Raw genomic sequence first — 19,659 nt, 5'->3', positions numbered from 1 at the left:
GAGATAGAGGGGGTGAGAGAGAGGGGTGCATTTGTGATGCACAAAAAAACGCACTGGACTGCATCTGGTGTGAACCAGCCCTGATTACAGCAGATAATGATAAAGAATACTCTGATCAGCCATAGCATTATGATCACTGATGGGTAAAGTGAATATGTCATTACAATGGCACCTGAAAGTTGTGGAATATGAGGCATAGGGTTGCCACCTCATCCCTTTAAAATGGAACACATATTAATTACACACGTTCTGTGGCTGATTAAGGTGGTAATTAAACTCACTTAGTGCCGTATCTGCATTAAATTAGCCCCAGAACCTGTGTAATTCATGTGTTCAGTTTTAAAGGCATGAGGTGGCAACCCTAATGAGGCAGCAAGTGAACATGTTGTCCCTGAAGGCAGTGGTGTATTTTGGTTTTGTGCTGCCCTAGGCAAGACTGTAATCAGGTGAGGGAGAGAGGTGAGGCAGAGGGGGTGAGAGAGGAGAGGGGGGTTGAGAGAGAGTCAGAGAGAGAGGGGTGCGAGAAATGAGAGAGAGGGGGTGAGAGATGGGGGTAAGAGAGAGGGGGAGTGAGAGAGAGAGGGGGTGAGAGAGAGAGGGGGGTGAGAGAGAGGGGGGTGTGTGAGAGAGAGAGAGGGGGAGAGAAAGAGAGGGGGAGAGAGGGGCGTGTGAGAGGGACGGGGTGAGAGAGAGGGGGTGAGAGAGATAGGGAATCAGAGAGAGAGGGGGATGAAAGAGAGAGGGGGAGAGGGGGGTGAGATAGAGGGAGTGGGTGAGAGAGGAAGAGAGAGGGGGGAGAGAGAGGGTTAGAGAGAGAGCGGAGTGTGTGAGAGAGAGAGAGAGAGGAAGAGAAAGAGAGGGGGTGAGAGAGAGAAGGGGGTGAGAGAGGGGGTGAGAGAGAGAGAGAGAGAGCGAGAGAGAGAGAGAGAGAGAGAGAGAGAGAGAGAAAACCTAAAACATCTGCTTTTGGTGGAATGAACATGTCATTTTTTAAGGCAGAGAACAGAATGAGAGATGATTAGCTTTGTTAACCAGGGCTATTTTCAGGAAAAAACCTTCACAATCTAAGGAGAGGGCAGGTGATGATCCATAGACGGAGGTGATGGTCCATTGATGGAGGTGATGGTCCATAGACGGAGATGATGGTCCATAGATGGAGGTGATGGTCCATAGACGGAGATGATGGTCCATAGATGGAGGTGATGGTCCATAGATGGAGGTGATGGTCCATAGACGGAGGTGATGGTCCATAGACGGAGGTGATGGTCCATAGACGGAGGTGATGGTCCATAGACGGAGGTGATGGTCCATAGATGGAGATGATGGTCCATAGACGGAGGTGATGGTCCATAGATGGAGGTGATGGTCCATAGACGGAAGTGATGGTCCATAGACGGAGCTTTGTCTCCTCAGGCTCAGGCCGCTCCTCGGCAGGGCTGGCAGTTCCATCTGCTTGTGCTTCGCTTGCTGCTCGCAGACACTGTGGCTCCAGTCCTGAAGTTGATGTGTTGGAAGCAGAAAAAATTGTTACGCGTAAGGATTTGAGTGGCTTTGACAAGGGCCAAATTGTAATGGCTGGACGACTGGGTCAGAGCAACTCCAAAGCTGGAGCTCTTGTGGGACGTTCTAGGTCTGCAGTAGTCAGGACTGACCATAAGAGGTCTATGGAAGGGAAACCAACAGGGTTATGGGCGGCCAAGGCTCATTTAATGCACATGGGGCGTAACAGCTGGTCTATAGTCCAATCCAATAGAAGAGCTACTGGAGCTCAAATTGATGAAAAAGTTAATGCTGGTTCCAAAAGAAAGGTGTCATAACACACAGTGCATCGCAGCTTGTTGTGTATGGGGCTGTGTAGCGACCGGTCAGGGTGCCCATTAGACAAGTGCGGTTCATTTCGTTCTGAATCCAAATTGGGACAAATTTTTCATTGTTCAGAGACTCGGCCGTATCCAAATTTTTTAATTACAATAGTAACAAATTTAAACCAATCCAAAATAACGAAACAAACTTTTGTTCAAAATTTGACGCGAAATCGAAAACTAAATTGAATTCGAAAACAAGAATAGAATAAAACCCCTAACCCTAATCCTAACCCCTAACCCTAATATTAACCCTTAACCCCAATCTTAACCCCTAACCCTAATATTAACCCCCAATCCTGACCCCTAACCCTAATATTAATGCCAAACCCTAATCCGAACCCCTAGTCCTAACCACTAACCTTAATCCTAACTCCTAACACTAATCCTAATCCTAATATTAACCCCTAATCCTAACCCCTAACCCTAATCCTAATATTAACCCTAATCCTAAAATCAACCCTAATCTTAACCCCTAACCCTAATATTAACCCCTAACCCTAATCCTGACCCCTAACACTAATATTAATGCCTAACCCTAATCTTAACCACTAGTCCTAACCCCTAACCTTAATCCTAACCCCTAGCACTAATCCTACCCCTAATATTAACCCCTAATCCTAACCCCTAATCCTAACCCAAAACCATAATATTAACACCTAACCCTAATCCTAATACCTAATCCAAAACCCTAACCTTTACCCTAATCCTAACCCCTAATCCTAACCACTAACACTAATCCTAACCCCTAACCCTAATATTAGCCACAATCTGTAATGCCCTAATGCTAACCCCTAACTATAACCCCTAACCATAATATTAACACTGAACCCTATTCCTAACCCCTAAACCTAATATTAACCCCTAATACTAGCCATTAACCCCTAATCCTAACCCCTAATCCTAACCACTAACCCTTATCTTAACCCCTAAACCCTAACTTTATCCCTAATCCTATCCCCTAATCCCTAATCCTAACCACTAACACTAATCCTAACCCCTAACCCTAATATTAGCCCCTATCCCTAATGTCCTAATGCTAACCCCTAACCCTAACCCCAACCATAATATTAACACTGAACCCTAATCCTAACCCCTAACCCTAATATTAACCCCCAATCCTAGCCCCTAATCCTAACGACTAATCCTAACCCCTAACCCTAATATTAACACTGAACCCTAATCCTAACCGTCTAATCCTAACCCCTAATCCTAACTACTAACACTAATCCTAACCCTAAAATTAACCCCTAACCCTAACCTTAACCCTAATCCTAACCCCTAACACTAATCCCAACCCCTAACCCTAATATTAGCCTCTATCCCTAATCCTAACCACTAATCCAAACCCCTAATCCTAACCACTAATCCAAACCCCAATCCTAACCCCTAATCCTAACCACTCATTCTGACCCCTAACCTAACAAAATAAATAATAAGTAAATAAATAATAATAAATACAATTAAAAAAATAAATTAAACCCTAACCCTTATACACTTACAAAAAAAGTTTATATGTAATGAAAATGGAAAAGATTTATTTGAAAATTGCAATAGCATGTGAATGAGGTGGGGGGGGGGGGGGGCAGGAAAGGCAAAATGTAAGCAGATTAAAGGCAAAAATGTTTTTTTAGTTTGGGATAGAGTGCAGAGGAATTAGAACCCCTGTCAGTTATTATTGCTGTCTGTGCCCCTCGTTAGGGAGAATCTCCCTCTCTATTTGTTCATTATCACCGAAAATGAAACTAAAAGAAAAACCCAAATAATTATGTGTTGTCCCCAGAAAAGTAATAGAGGAGAAATCTTCCAATGGAGACACTAGTTCTTGTACACCCAATTGATTCCCTTAATTTGCAGGTATCTCCTCTCACTTCCCATTTATGTTATGGGACAGGAAGTGAAATTAAATCTCCCCAAAGGGACACAGATGACAAAAATAAATCTGACAGGAATTATAACCTTCCCTTACTCTATCCAAAATGGGAAAAAAGTTTAAACTTTCAGCTTTAATCTTATTTGTATGAGGAAGTTTGCATATTACAGTGAAGCTCCGGCATTGTTCAGAGAGAAGTGACCCATTCTAGATCAGCTACATTTATTACTAGGATCCAAAGTTATTACAGATCCTTACTCGCTTCTGTTCCATAGATACACAGATAGACCATTCTGGTGCACTCCAGAGAGCGTTATCTAATTTCAAATAAGTGCAAGATGGAAAGCTGTGCCTATCACATGATCAGTCCCATGTATAAGAAGCACTACACCCCTGGCATCCCTTTGTTAATACTAACAGTGAGAGTGAACCTATGGAGAGAGCCAGGGATGCCGTATTCCATGCAAGAGACTCCTTGCCACCTGAATACTGAAAACAGCAGCAGCAGCCAGTTACAGTGCCTTGAAAAAGTATTCACACTCCTTGAAATTTTCCACATTTTGCCATGTTACAACCAAAAACGTAAATGTATTTTATTGGAATTTTCTGTGATAGACCAACACAAAGTGGCACAAAATTGTGAAGTAGAAGGAAAATGATAAATTGTTTTTAAAATGATGTGAAAAGTGTGGGGTACATTTGTATTCAGCCCCTTTACTCTGATACCCCTAAGTAAAATCTAGTGGAACTGCCTTCAAAAGTCACTAATTAGTAAATAGAGTCCACCTGTGTGTAATCTAATCTCAGTATAAATACAGCTGTTCTGTGAAGCCCTCAGAGGTTTGTCAGAGAACCTTAGTGAACAAACAGCCTCATGAAGGCCAAGGAACACACCAGACAGGTCAGGGATAAAGTTGTGGAGAAGTTTAAAGCAGGGTTAGGTTCTAAAAAAATATCCCAAGCTTTGAACATCCCACGGAGCACTGTTCAATCCATCATCGGAAAATGGAAAGAGTATGGCACAACTGCAAACCTACCACGAAATGGCCGTCCACCTAAACTGACAGGCCGAGCAAGGAGAACATTAATCAGAGAAGCAGCCAAGAGTCCCATGGTAACTCTGGAGGAGCTGCAGAGATCCACAGCTCAGGTGGGAGAATCTGTCCACAGGACAACTATTAGTCGTGTTCTCCACAAATCTGGCCTTTATGGAAGAGTGGCAAGAAGAAAGTCATTGTTCAAAGAAAGCCATAAGAAGTCCCATCTGTAGTTTCGGAGAAGCCATGTGGGGGACACAGCAAACATGTGGAAGAAGGGAGACCAAAATTGAACTTTTTGGCCTAAAAGCAAAATGCTATGTGTGGCGGAAAACTAACACTGCACATCACCCTGAACACACCATCCCCACCGTGAAACATGGTGGTGGCAGCATCCTGTTATGGGGATGCTTTTCTTCACCAGGGACAGGGAAGCTGGTCAGAGTTGATGGGAAGATGGATGGAGCCAAATACAGGGCAATCTTATGCCGAGTACACACGGTCGGAATTTCCGACAGAAAAAGTCTGATGGGAGCTTTTGTTCGGATAATCCGACCGTGTGTATGCCCCATCGGACTTTTTCTGCAGGCATTTCCGACAGACTTAGATAGAGAACATGCTCTAAATTTTTCCATTGGAAATGCCGACGGAGCTTGTCCCGCTGGCAAGTCCGACCGTGTGTACGCTGCATTGGAAGAAAACCTGTTAGAGTCTGCAAAAGACTTGAGACTGGGGCGGAGGTTCACCTTCCAGCAGGACAATGACCCCAAACATACAGCCAGAGCTACAATGGAATGGTTTAGATCAAAGCATATTCATGTGTTAGAATGGCCAGGTCACAGTCCAGACCTAAATCCAATTGAGAATCTGTGGCAAGACTTGAAAATTGCTGATCACAGACGCTCTCCATCCAATCTGACAGAGCTTGAGATATTTTGCAAAGAAGAATGGGCAAAAATGTCCCTCTCTAGATGTGCAAAGCTGGTAGAGACATTCCCAAAAAGACTTGCAGCTGTAATTGCAGTGAAAGGAGGTTCTACAAAGTATTGACTCAGGGGGGCGCTATACAAATGTACAGGACAAAATGTGGAAAATTTCCAGGGGTATGAATACTTTTCCAAGGCACTGTATCGGCTCAAGTAGATAAGGATTCTGAGAAACCTCGACTACAAACTGAATTCTGTTGCCATGGCTGCAAGAAAAAAAAAAAAAAAAACTTTTTTTTTTTTTTAATTTGGCGCATTCTAAAAAATCACAGCTGGTCGCAGATTAAATGCAAAACCATTTCAGCAAAATGAAATTATAAAACGGCCTGCATGCCTCTGATATCCACTAGATTTTAGCAAATTTTAAGTTTTCCTTTTAATCGTTACATCTGCAGTAGCTGCATCGGCGGTCTGCGCGGTGAACCCAACGACTCCCCTCCGCCCGCAAACAAAAGCGCGCGAGTATCCCACGGGTAACGTCTCCGCAAAGTAATTAGTCTTTTTTCCTTCCAGTTTGGGCAAAGCCATTTATTAAATCTTGGCTTGTCAATGTGAACAGATTGTATTTTGTACAGAGAGGGCAAAATATCAACCAAAAGGAAAGCACAACAATTATACAGGACGACCAGCAGCGGGGAATCCTTAATAACGGTTGACTGATACAAAGTAAGACAAAGAAATACGGCAAACTTTAAAGGCCCAACTCCAGGCAAACAGCTACATACACCAATAAAAAACTCACTACTCTATATACAAGAAGAGGAGGGGGTTTTTAGGGACTTTGAGGAAATCATGACCTGGTAAGGTCACCCATTTCCATCCCTAGGGACTTTATGTGAAACCATGACCTGGTAAGGTCATGCGTTTCCATCCCAATCTAAATCACAAAACAAGGGGAATAACTAGGAGGAAGGTTGGGACTTTAAATGAAGCATGTGACAGCAAGAGGATAATAGGATGAACATAGATGAATTTATTGGCATAATATTCAAGCATACACGTTGTAACCGTAGAGTACATACAGTCAAACAATACATGCATAATTAAATAGGTAAAAATCTATAATTAGATGAAGTGTAACATACATTGTAATGTTCATACAATTGATAGATAGATAACAAGGTACAAAGTTAAAAAGTTGAATAATGATGACTCAGGATACCACATTCACAAATTCCCTAGTGCACCACAAGCAATTTGGGTAACATAGATATTCCTTCCTCCCCCAGGTTTTCCTCTGGGGGGATGGACGCCGGTCTACTGTGCGTCGACGTCACGCACCACACTGTGATTGCGGCGTCCGTTGGCGCCGTTATGCGCAGTTGTTGTATCCACACTCGTGGGCTATGGGGGAGGTATTTGTGCCAGCTGTCCGACTTGCGGTGCTCCTCCCCCCGCTACACGGCGTGACGTTGGTGGGCGGCCCCGCGACGGCGTTATATGGCGGTCTGGGCATTCGAGGCTCTCCACACATCCGACCTCACACCATTTGGGAATTCTCCCCCCTCTGGGGCCCCAATCTTCCTCCTCAGGTACACCCTTCACTCCCCCTTTGGCTGTCACTGCACTGGTCGTCCTTGATTCGTCCTTCACGCCCTACCCACTCCCACTGCCTCCCTATCTATATCCCCACTGGTTTTCTTCTACTTCTCACAATATGGCTGCGGTGTTCCTTCCTTATCTCCTCTCCCCTAACATTGTCCTCACTCACCCCCATTATCTTTCACCTTCTCAGGTACCCTCGGTCCCCATGCCTGCCCTGGTTGGCGCCCGCTTTCGTCCCTGCGGGGCTCCCCGCCTCGGCTCCCGGTTGGGCCTACCTGGATGGCTTACGGGGTCCCGCCGCCTATCTATCAGTGCCTAGTCTCGTAGTGAGTATATATTTTCATACCAGCAGCGGGGGCTGTACACCACGCCCCCCCCCCCCCATTGTTTTTTGTTTCTTATTTTTCTGTTGCTCATTTTATCCCCATATTTTTCTAGATTTACACGTGCTTGCTCCTGACGAGTGGCATGGAAGCCACGAAACGCGTTGAGCCATCAATTGCCGTGTTTTACTGTCCTATCTGTCCCCATCAGTTCTATCTTATTCTACTCCCCCCGCAGGTCCAATGAGGCCTTAGGTCCAGCAGGCATTATCGTTTTAATATCTATGTTACCCAAATTGCTTGTGGTGCACTAGGGAATTTGTGAATGTGGTATCCTGAGTCATCATTATTCAACTTTTTAACTTTGTACCTTGTTATCTATCTATCAATTGTATGAACATTACAATGTATGTTATACTTCATCTAATTATATATTTTTACCTATTTAATTATGCATGTATTGTTTGACTGTATGTACTCTACGGTTACAACGTGTATGCTTGAATATTATGCCAATAAATTCCTCTATGTTCATCCTATTATCCTCTTGCTGTCACATGCTTCATTTAAAGTCCCAACCTTCCTCCTAGTTATTCCCCTTGTTTTGTCACTACTCTATATGTAAAGGAACTGTTTTACCTGCTTAAGGATTTGTACTCCAGTCCATCCAGTTCTGACATTTACACAGCTCTGCCACACAGCACAGCTTGGTATGGTAAGGGGGGAAAAGTGATATTTGTATGCTCAAGCTGATTATTGCTTACAAGTTTTGTAAGCAAGGATGAGCTTTGGTAGGTTTAGACTCGTGTCCAAACCCGCATGAGCTTTCCTGCCAGTAAGCTGTCACTGCCAACTGTCAATCATAAGCGGCCAAGGCATTCCCCACCACACAGCTGCATGTATACAGTATCAGGGAATGTGTATACATAGAGGAGATGGTCATAGACTGCAGACATACTAGAGGAGATGGTCATAGACATGTGGGCCGTCAATAAATTTGTTTCGTTCCGTACGAAAATGAATTCGTATTTCGTAATTCGTGTCCGAAATTCAATTCGGATTCGTACGAAATATGAATTTTCGTTAGATTCGTAAACTTTTCGTAAAATAACGAAAGTTCGTTATGATGAATTTATCTTTATGAGGGGCTCCCACCATCCCTGTGCTGACTTCCTGGGTTTTTAACCTTTAGGTTCGTTAACTTTTCGTAAAAATAACAAATGTTTGTTATGATGAATTTATCATTATGAGGGGTTCCCACTATCCCTGGGCTGTGCTGACTTCCCCTGATTGGTGAACAAAACACCAGTCATGTTTCTGTTGTAACGGAATTTGGATCCGAAATTTGTTAACGAAATTTCGTATTTCGTATAAAATTCGTAAGCATAGAAAATCCCATAGGGTTCCCACCATCCCTGTTCTGGGTTCCCAGGTCTGTACACCTGCTGTGTCCATTATGAGGGGCTCCCACCATCCCTGTGCTGAGTTCTCAGGTCTGAGTGTACACCTGCTGTGCCCATTATGAGGGGCTCCCACCATCCCTGTGCTGAGTTCTCAGGTCTGAGTGTACACCTGCTGTGCCCATTATGAGGGGCTCCCACCATCCCTGTGCTGAGTTCTCAGGTCTGAGTGTACACCTGCTGTGCCCATTATGAGGGGCTCCCACCATCCCTGTGCTGTGCTGACTTCCTAGGGTTTTAACTTTTAGGTTCGTTATCTTTTCGTAACAATTATGAATGTTGGTTATGATGAATTTATCATTATGAGGGGCTCCCACCATCCCTGTGCTGTGCTGACTTCCTGGGTTTTTAACTTTTAGGTTTGTTAACTTTTCGTAACAATTACGAATGTTCGTTATGAATTTGGATCCGGAATTCGTAAATGAAATTTTGTATTTCGTACAGAATTTATATGCATAAAAATTTGTATTTCGGATTCGTACGAATGTACGAATTTCCGGAAATTCATACGAATTTTCAATTCATACGAAATGAATCACACATGTCTAGATGGTCATAGACTGCAGACACACTAGAGGAGATGGTCAGAGACTGTAGACATACTACAGGAGATGGTCATAGACTGCAGACACACTAGAGGAGATGGTCAGAGACTGCAGACATACTAGTAGAGATGGTTATAGACTGCAGACATACTACAGGAGATGGTCAAAGACTCCAGACATACTAGTGGAGATGGTCATAGACTTCTGACATACTACAGGAGATGGTCAGAGACTGCAGACACACTAGAGGAGATGGTCATAGACTGCAGACATACTAGAGGAGATGGTCATAGACTGCAGACATACTACAGGAGATGGTCATAGACTGCAGACATACTAGAGGAGATGGTCATAGACTGTAGACATACTACAGGAGATGGTCATAGACTGCAGACATACTAGAGGAGATGGTCAGAGACTGTAGACATACTACAGGAGATGGTCATAGACTGCAGACACACTAGAGGAGATGGTCAGAGACTGCAGACATACTAGTAGAGATGGTTATAGACTGCAGACATACTACAGGAGATGGTCAAAGACTCCAGACATACTAGTGGAGATGGTCATAGACTTCTGACATACTACAGGAGATGGTCAGAGACTGCAGACACACTAGAGGAGATGGTCATAGACTGCAGACATACTAGAGGAGATGGTCATAGACTGCAGACATACTACAGGAGATGGTCATAGACTGCAGACATACTAGAGGAGATGGTCATAGACTGCAGACATACTACAGGAGATGGTCATAGACTGCAGACATACTACAGGAGATGGTCAGAGACTGCAGACATACTAGAGGAGATGGTCAAAGACTCCAGACATACTAGTGGAGATGGTCATAGACTGCAGACATACTAGAGGAGATGGTCATAGACTGCAGACATACTAGAGGAGATAGTTATAGACTGCAGACACACTAGAGGAGATGGTTATAGACTGCAGACATACTAGAGGAGATGGTCATAGACTGCAGAAATACACGAGATGGTCATAGACTGCAGACATACTAGAGGAGATGGTCATAGACTGCAGACATACTAGAGGAGATGGTCATAGACTGCAGACATACTAGAGGAGATGGTTATAGACTGCAGACATACTAGAGGAGATGGTCAGAGACTGCAGACATACTAGAGGAGATGGTCATAGACTGCAGACATACTAGAGGAGATGGTCAGAGACTGCAGACATACTAAAGGAGATGGTTATAGACTGCAGACATACTAGAGGAGATGGTCATAGACTGCGGACATATATGCAGTGGTGGCCCGTTCATAAGGGGCTCTGCCCCCCCTAATCCATGCAGGGCACTGGATGCATGGATTTCAATGTGAGTTTTTTTTTTTAAAGCACATGGCTAGAGCCTGAGGAGCCATCTCAGGACCCGCTTGCTGTTTGGTCGGGAGGAGAAGCAACGGCCCTGGCTCTTCCCTCCGCAAGCTGTGGGCCATATGCAGCACGGAGCAGCAGGTGGAGGGGCGGAGGGGCAGCAACAGCCTCTTCCAGGAGCCCTACCCCCGGATCCAGCACCAACACCTCGTCATCGTCCTCCTCTACCACAGCAACAGCAAGAGGAGGCCGTCCAGGGCCAAGCAACAGCATCAACCCGGGGGCGTCGTGGTCTCCCCAAACATAGGATGTTTTTTCTTCCAGCTTGCTGAAGAAGATTGATGGGACTTGTAGTCCTCCCTGGAAACATCATCTATGGACACTGTCACTGTGAACTCTACTAAAGAAGGGACTTTCATCCTGTGCAGGTATGCTGGGGCAGCCACAAGCCTGATATAGGGGAATAGTTTAGGGAAAAACTGTTAAAGAGAGGGATGTTTCTGTAGACTAAACACACTGCCTGTCCTAGGGTAACAGTGCTGCTCCTCGATAGATATGGAGATAAGGTGGTGTTCTATAGTCCTAATACCCTGCCTGCCCTAGGGTGACAACACTGCTCATCCAGAGTTACAATACATCGAGTAAGCATTCTTACCCTAGGAAAGGAAGTGTGTTGGGAATACAGAACTCCTCCACCTAACTTATAGGGTTTAGAAGGGCGGGGTTGTTCTGTAGTGCTAACACACTGCCTGTCCTTGGGTAATAACATTACTCCATAAATATGAAGATGATGAGAGGTTTTCTAGTCCTAACATACTTCCTTCCCCAGGGTGACAATGCTGCTCCTCCATAGGTACAGTACAGTGAGTGAGTGCTGTCACCAAAGGACAGAAAGTGTGTTAGGACTACAGAACCCCTCCACCTAATTTATTGAGATGAGAAGGGTGGGTTTGTTCTATAGTTCTAACACATTGCCTGTACAGGGGTGACATAGATGTAGTACAGTGAGTGATGTAGTACAGTGAGTGAGCGTTGTCAATCTAGGACAGGCAGTGTGTTAGGACTACAGAACTCCTTGTGTTATAGAGATGAGAAGAGAGACAGGTGTTCTATAGTCCTAACACACTTCCTGTCCCAGGGTGGCACTGCTCACTCACTGTGCTACATCTATGAAGGTTCAGCATTATCACCCCTGTACAGCTAGTGTGTTAGAACTACAGAACAATCCCAACCTTCTCATCGCTATAATATGAGGGATTCTGTAGTTCTAACATAAATTCTGTACTAAGTTGACAGCACTCAGTCACTGTACTTCATCTCTGGAGGTGCAGTGTTGTCACCCTGGGACAGGTAGTGTGTTGGGACTAGAGAACAATGCCACCCTTCCCATCTGTATAACATGAGGGGTTCTGTATGCCTAACAAACTGCCTGTGCCAGGGTGACAACGCTGCCCCTCCATAGACACAGTACAGTGAGGGTTGTCACCCTAAGACAGTGTGTTAGGAGTATAGAAAACGTCATGCATACCTCCCAACTTTTGAACTTCCGAATGAGGGACACTTGAGGGACACTTGTTGCCAAACTCTTACAAAAACCCAATGTGTTCATCGATAATGTTAGTGAGAATGGATTTGGCCTCTGTCATGTTGTATCAGGTGAGTTAGTAAGGAGGAATTTGACCTTTGTTGTGCTGCGTCAGGTGGGTTAGTAGGAAAGGCCTTGGCCCATGTCACATTGTATCAAGTTGGTTAGTAACATTGCCTTTGGCCTCTATTACATTGTATCAGAGAGAGGTGAGGGTGAGAGAGAGGAGGGGGGTGAGAGAGAGAGGGGGTGAGAGAGAGAGAGAGAGAGAGAGAGAGAGAGAGAGAGGGGTGAGAGAGAGAGAGGGTGTGAGAGAGAGAAAGGGGTAAGAGAGAGAGAGAGGGTGAGAGAGAGAGGGGTGAGAGAGAGAGAGGGTGAGAGAGAGAGAGAGAGAGAGAGAGGGTGAAAGAGAGAGAAAGGGGTAAGAGAGAGAGAGAGGGGTGAGAGAGAGAGAGGGGTGAGAGAGAGAGAGAGAGAGAGAGAGGGGGGTGAGAGAGAGAGAGGGGTGAGAGAAAGAGAGGGGTGAGAGAAAGAGAGGGGTGAGAGAGAGAGGGATGAGAGAGAGGGGGTGAGAGAGAGGGGGTGAGAGAGAGTGGTGAGAGAGAGGGGTGAGAGGTGGGTTAGAGAGAGGGGGTGAGAGAGAGAGGGGTGGGAGAGAGGGGTGAGAGGTGGGTTAGAGAGAGGTGGTGAGAGAGACAAGGGTGGGAGAGAGTGGGTGAGAGGGTGAAAGAGAGAGGGTTGAGAGAGAGGTGGGTGAGAGAGAGAGTGTGAGAGAGAGGTGGGTGAGAGAGAGAGGTGGGTGAGAGAGAGAGGGGTGAAAGAGAGGGGAGTGAGAGAGAGAGGGGGTGAGAGAGAGGTGGGTAAGAGAGAGGGGGTGAGAGAGAGGGGGGCAAGAGAGAGGGGGGTGAGAGAGAGGTGGTTGAGAGAGACCCATGTCCCTGTCTGCAGTCCGTCCTGTGCCCCCATGTCCCAGTCTGCAGTCCCTGTCTGTGGGAATGTCTGTGTGATGCTCGGTACAGTGGCTTCCATGCAAGCAGGATGCTCATGATTGCCAGCAGTGGGCAAGGTCCGTTCTCATAGCTGGGTGAGGATAGGAGGTCAGGGAGGTGCTCTGCTCCTTCCAGAGGATCGGTTTGCTGTGAGATGGAGCGGTCCCTGGGTGCACCCCCCACCCATCCTCGTTCTCTGGCCCCGGTCAGCCTGTCCTCTGGTCCTGGGAGGTCTTCGGAGATCTTCTCCCTCCAGGGCTATCAGTTTTTGCCGCCCTTGCTGCCCACCTTCCCCACAACCTCCTTGAGCCAGGTGTTGCCATCCCACCCACACCTGGAGTCCTTTGCTACCCCGCTCACCGCACCTACTGCCACCGGACTCCCCGGTAAAGAGGCCACTATTGGCCCAGTGCCCGATTGGTCAGTCTGCCCCTGGGCCACAGAGTCCCGACGAGGGAAGGCGGAGCCAACATTCCTGATTGATCATCACAGGTAAATTAAGCGGCAGAGAGGCGACCGCCTAATTTGCCTTATTAAAGAACTTAAAAAAGCGCTGCTGGTGCCCGCGCCCAAGGCTGCTTTTAGAAATCAGGGGGCCCCATACAGCCTACCTGACAGAACCCCCTTACCCCGTCTGAAAGTGACTGAGGACATAGATTTTTCAGTCCCTTTCTCTGTATCCTCCGCTGCACAGGGGAATGAATAGGAAGTGCCCAGCGGCTTCCTGCTCATGCACAAACTGAAGCATAGTAAACTGTGTTTACTATGCTTCAGTGATGAATGGACGCAGGAGTGATTGGTACCGATCGCTCACTGTGTTCATTCAGAAAAGGAAGGGGCCAGTAAATTATATATTTACTGGTCCCTTCCCGCTCTCCCTCTTGAAACATCCCCCTGTGTGCCTGCAGCAGATGCCAGTGGGAGAGGAGGGCAGCTGGCAGCGCTGTGTGGGAAAAGGGCACACATGGGGGGCCCAGACAGCAGATGGAAAGAGAGCATGTGCTAAAACCAATCTGTTTCCAGTGCAGCCAGTGGGAGAAAGAAGAGGAGAAGCTGGCAGCGTTGCAGGGGGAGGCAGAAGAGGATCTGTCTGCAATAAGACAGTACAGCCGGCCCTCCTGCTCAGCAGGTACCTAGGCCCCCCTTTTAAACCTATGGGGCCCGGGCCCAGTACAGGAGGCCTGGCTGTACTGCCTTATCAGCAGCTCTGCCCACGACAGTACGCCCCTGCCAGGAAAGTCAATTGTGCCAAGTGCCGGAGCTTGTCCCTGCACTGGGCTCCACTTTGGGACATTGATTTGATACGCCGGGACTTCCATCAAATCTCGGGACGGTCCTGGTGAATCCGGGACAGTTGGGAGGTATGCTTCATGTTATAGAGATGGGAAGAGGGAGAGGTGTTCTATAGTCCCAATACACTTCCTGTTCCAGGGTGACAACGCTGCTCCTCCATACAGTACAGTAACTGAGTGTTGTCACCCTAGGACAGGAAGTGAGTTACTGACAGGATAACCAGGTAAAAACAAAGGAAAAAGAGCAGTAATGCAGCCATCACATTAGTAAACTGCAGTACATATATATCGTGGGGGTCATACTTACTTCTACTCTCTAGGGTTAAAGTATAACTAAAGGTAAAACTTTTTTTTTTGTAGTTGTTGATAGAGAGAGGGATTAGAACCCCCGTCAGTATTTATTGCTGTCTGTGCCCCCGTTCGGGACATTCGCCCTCTCTACTTCCTGTTTACCATCATCATTGAAAGTGAAGGTAAATCCCAAATTTTGGGTTGTCCCCAGAAAAGTAATAGAGGGGAAATCTTCCAATGGGGACACTAGTTCTGTTGACCTGGGGGCCCCCCAAGGAATTCCCTTAATTTGCAGGGATTTCCTCTCACTTCCTGTTTGGATATGGGACAGGAAGTGAAGAGGAATCTCTGCAACGGGACGCAGATAGCAAAAAAATAAAAAAAATCTGACAGGGGTTATAACACTCCCTTACTTTATTTAAACTGAAAAAAAAACTTTTGCCTATAGTTCTACTTTAAGTAAGAACATCCTCAGAGGTGTGAAGCACTGCAAGCCTCATACCTCATCAATACATTTATTACGTCATAAACTCAAAGGAGGAGTTCAACAAAACAAATCTTTATTGTTCCACTGACAGGTGGACTTCAATACCACCCTGCTTTACTTTCCATGTCACAACCTGGCACAATGACACAATCTGAGGAACACCCCCGCCCCCCATCGCATGCTGCATGCTCAGAGTTGTGGTGCCATGAGTACACAGAGACCAGAGAGGAGACTACATCCCCCAGAATGCAGAGCGGCAGGCCGGAAGTGAGGTAGAGGACGGAGGACACCCCCCCACACACACAGGGTTGTGAGATCTGATGTGTCTGGGAGGAGATGAGGGGCTCAGGGATGTGCAGACCTCTGTACCAGCTGCTGATCAGCCATCCTCAGTGTGCCAGGCCGGCCAATCACAGCGGCTGTAGGAGAGGTGAGGTGATCTGATTGGGAGGCCGGGGTCAGCGGTGTCCAGAAACTTTCCAAACTCCTGGAAGGGTCAGGATGTCACTGCAGGTCTGTGCTGAGATACCGGGGGAGGGGAAACCATCAGTTACAGAGCAATGGAGTGACACTCAATACATGTTGCAATTAGATGGTCTGGGAAAGCTTGGGGTTCCATCACATGACCTGTGAAGTTCAGGGGGTTCACATCACATGACCTGTGAAGATCAGAGGATTCCATCACATGACCTGTGAAGTTTAGGGGTTCCCATCACATGACCTGTGAAGCTCAGGGGGTTCCCATCACATGACCTGTGAAGCTCAGGGGGTTCCATCACGTGACCTGTGAAGCTCAGGGGGTTCCATCACATGACCTGTGAATTTTAGGGGGTTCCCATTCCCATCACATGACCTGTGAAGCTCAGGGGGTTCCCATCACATGACCTGTGAAGCTCAGGGGGTTCCCATCACATGACCTGTGAAGCTCAGGGGGTTCCCATCACATGACCTGTGAATTTTAGGGGGTTCCCATTCCCATCACGTGACCTGTGAAGCTCAGGGGGTTCCCATCACATGACCTGTGAATTTTAGGGGGTTCCCATTCCCATCACGTGACCTGTGAAGCTCAGGGGGTTCCCATCACATGACCTGTGAAGCTCAGGGGGTTCCCATCACATGACCTGTGAAGCTCAGGGGGTTCCCATCACATGACCTGTGAAGCTCAGGGGGTTCCCATCACATGACCTGTGAAGCTCAGGGGGTTCCATCACGTGACCTGTGAAGCTCAGGGGGTTCCCATCACATGATCTGTGAAGCTCAGGGGGTTCCCATCACATGACCTGTGAAGTTTAGGGGGTTCCCATCACATGACCTGTGAAGATCAGAGGATTCCATCACATGACCTGTGAAGTTTAGGGGGTTCCCATCACATGACCTGTGAAGCTCAGGGGGTTCCTATCACGTGACCTGTGAAGCTCAGGGGGTTCCTATCACATGACCTGTGAAGCTCAGGGGGTTCCCATCACGTGACCTGTGAAGCTCAGGGGGTTCCCATCACATGACCTGTGAAGCTCAGGGGGTTCCCATCACATGACCTGTGAAGCTCAGGGGGTTCCCATCACATGACCTGTGAAGCTCAGGGGGTTCCCATCACATGACCTGTGAAGCTCAGGGGGTTCCCATCACGTGACCTGTGAAGCTCAGGGGGTTCCCATCACGTGACCTGTGAAGCTCAGGGGGTTCCCATCACGTGACCTGTGAAGCTCAGGGAGTCCCATCACTTCACCTATAGAGCTTGATGAGTTCCCATCCCATGACGCCCAGGGGGGGTCCTATTACATGACCAATGAAGCTGGGGGGGGGTTGTTCCTATCCCATCCCTCCAGATGCTCCATGTATCTTATTGTGTTATTTTCCTCCTCGATCTCCATCCTGATTGGTTGCTGATCATTGCAGGGCTGTTTACTAGGACAAAGCTCCTGTCCAGCTACGATGTCCGGAGGGTGGAGATAACACCGCCGGAGCAGAGGAAGTTAACCTTCGACACACACGCTCTGGTGTGTGACCTGGAGACTCATGGTAAGGAGATTTCACTGTAATCCCCAACTATGTAAATGACTCCCTTGTGGTCTGTTATCTATACAATTGTGAGTATATTATCGTATCTGTTTGATAAACGCAAAAAAAACGTTTTGATCCTGCCGGAAATCCAGTGATGTCCTCTACACTCTACTAAGTTATCTCAATCAATGCTACCAGGAAATGTCTTCTGACCACTGAACATCTCCCACCTTGCTGTGTAGTAGAGGAGAGGGGGAGGTGCTCTCTAGCCCTGGCACACTTCCTGCCCTTGAGTGACTACTCTGCTTCTCTATAGATACAGTGTAGTGAGTGTGGTCACCCTAGGACAGCCAGACCATAGCCTGGACTGAGTGACAGTCTTTTTCAGAGTGCCAGCCAGTGAGTCCCCTCCCCCACCTCTGCCGTCATTGGTTGCTAGGACCGCTGGCATCCTAACAACCAGAGATGTCGCATGCATGCCCCAACACCAGCATCACAGAACAGAATTGGAACTTCCTCCATCCAGACCTGAAACCTGCTCTGACCCCTGGCTGCTCTCCTCTGCCTGGCACTAAAAGGTGCAGGGGGCCCTGTGATGGGGGGCCCCCTGATGTAAAGGGCTTGTGTAAGACCAAAAAAATAAAAAGGTTTTCTTAGTTTCTGTTACAAAGTTTTGCAAATAAGTAATTTTTCTTCTACACGGATGGGGCGCTGACGAGGCGGCACTGATGGGCGCTGACAAGGCAGCACTGACGGGCGCTGACGAGGCGGCATTGATGGGCGCTGATGAGGCAGTACTGACGGGCGCTGACGAGGCGGCATTGATGGGCGCTGACGAGGCGGCATTGATGGGCGCTGACGAGGCGGCACTGATGGGCGCTGACGAGGCGGCACTGATGGGCGCTGACGAGGCGGCACTGATGGGCGCTGACGAGGCGGCACTGATGGGCGCTGACGAGGCGGCACTGATGGGCGCTGACGAGGCGGCATTGATGGGCGCTGACGAGGCGGCACTGACGAGGCGGCACTGATGGGCGCTGATGAGGCAGTACTGACGGGCGCTGACGAGGCGGCATTGATGGGCATTGATGGGCGCTGACGAGGCGGCACTGATGGGCGCTGACGAGGCGGCACTGATGGGCGCTGACGAGGCGGCACTGATGGGCGCTGATGAGGCAGTACTGACGGGCGCTGACGAGGCGGCATTGATGGGCATTGATGGGCGCTGACGAGGCGGCACTGATGGGCGCTGACGAGGCGGCACTGATGGGCGCTGACGAGGCGGCACTGATGGGGTGGATTTGATTTAAATCACTAGTAAAAATTTAAATCAACTCAATATTAGATCATCATTTTTAAAGAGCAACTGTCATCTCTGTCCCGCAGCGGCTCCTCCTCTGACCCGCTGTTGACTCACCGACACTTTAATGGGAAGGCTGGTGAAGCGGCAGTGACACAACAAGGTGAGGGATGTGGCGGCAGCATGTGAGTGGATGCCCGCTAACAGGCGCTGCCATGATGGATCTGAAATGACAGGTGCTCTTTAACCGCTTCAATACAGGGCATTTTCACCCCCTTCCTTCCCAGACCAATTTTTAGTTTTCAGCGCTGTCGCACTTTAAACGACAATTTGCGCGGTCGTGTGACGTTGCACCCAAACAAAATTGACGTTCTTTTTTCCCCACAAATAGAGCTTTCTTTTGGTGATATTTGATCACCTCTGCGGTTTTTATTTTTTGCGGTACAAACAAAAGAAGAGCGACAATTTTGAAAAAAAACACAATATTTTTTACTTTTTGCTATAATAAATATCCCAATTGTTTTAAAAAAAAAACACATTTTTTTTTTTTCTCAGTTTAGGTCAATATGTATTCTACATATTTTTGGTAAAAAAAATCGCAATAAGCGTTTATTAATTGGTTTGCGCAAAAGTTATAGCGTCTACAAAATACGGGATAGATTTATGGCATTTTTAAAAAAAAATGTATTTTATTTTTTTTTACTAGTAATAGCGGCGATCTGCGATTTTTTTTTTTTTTTTTTTT

At 47.2% G+C, this 19,659-nt stretch overlaps 1 protein-coding gene across 2 annotated transcripts in view; it reads left to right on the top strand.

The window, feature by feature from the left end:
• Window positions 1-15,846: 15,846 nt before the first annotated feature.
• The window catches only part of CCDC90B (coiled-coil domain containing 90B), a 64,991-nt gene continuing 61,178 nt past the window's right edge, over window positions 15,847-19,659 (top strand). The window contains exons 1-2 of one of the 2 annotated variants that reach the window (XM_073612831.1): window positions 15,847-16,043; window positions 17,510-17,633. In XM_073612831.1, coding sequence (XP_073468932.1) covers window positions 15,950-16,043; window positions 17,510-17,633 — 218 coding nt within the window. In that variant the 5' untranslated portion in view covers window positions 15,847-15,949. The remainder of the gene's footprint in view (window positions 16,044-17,509; window positions 17,634-19,659) is intronic. The other variant, XM_073612832.1, reaches the window with a different exon arrangement.

This window comes from Aquarana catesbeiana, linkage group LG02, assembly GCF_042186555.1.
Source record: "Aquarana catesbeiana isolate 2022-GZ linkage group LG02, ASM4218655v1, whole genome shotgun sequence".
Lineage (NCBI taxonomy): Eukaryota > Metazoa > Chordata > Amphibia > Anura > Ranidae > Aquarana > Aquarana catesbeiana.
The sequence above is the reverse complement of the archived record's forward strand: the minus strand, read 5'-3'. Positions and strand labels throughout refer to the sequence as shown.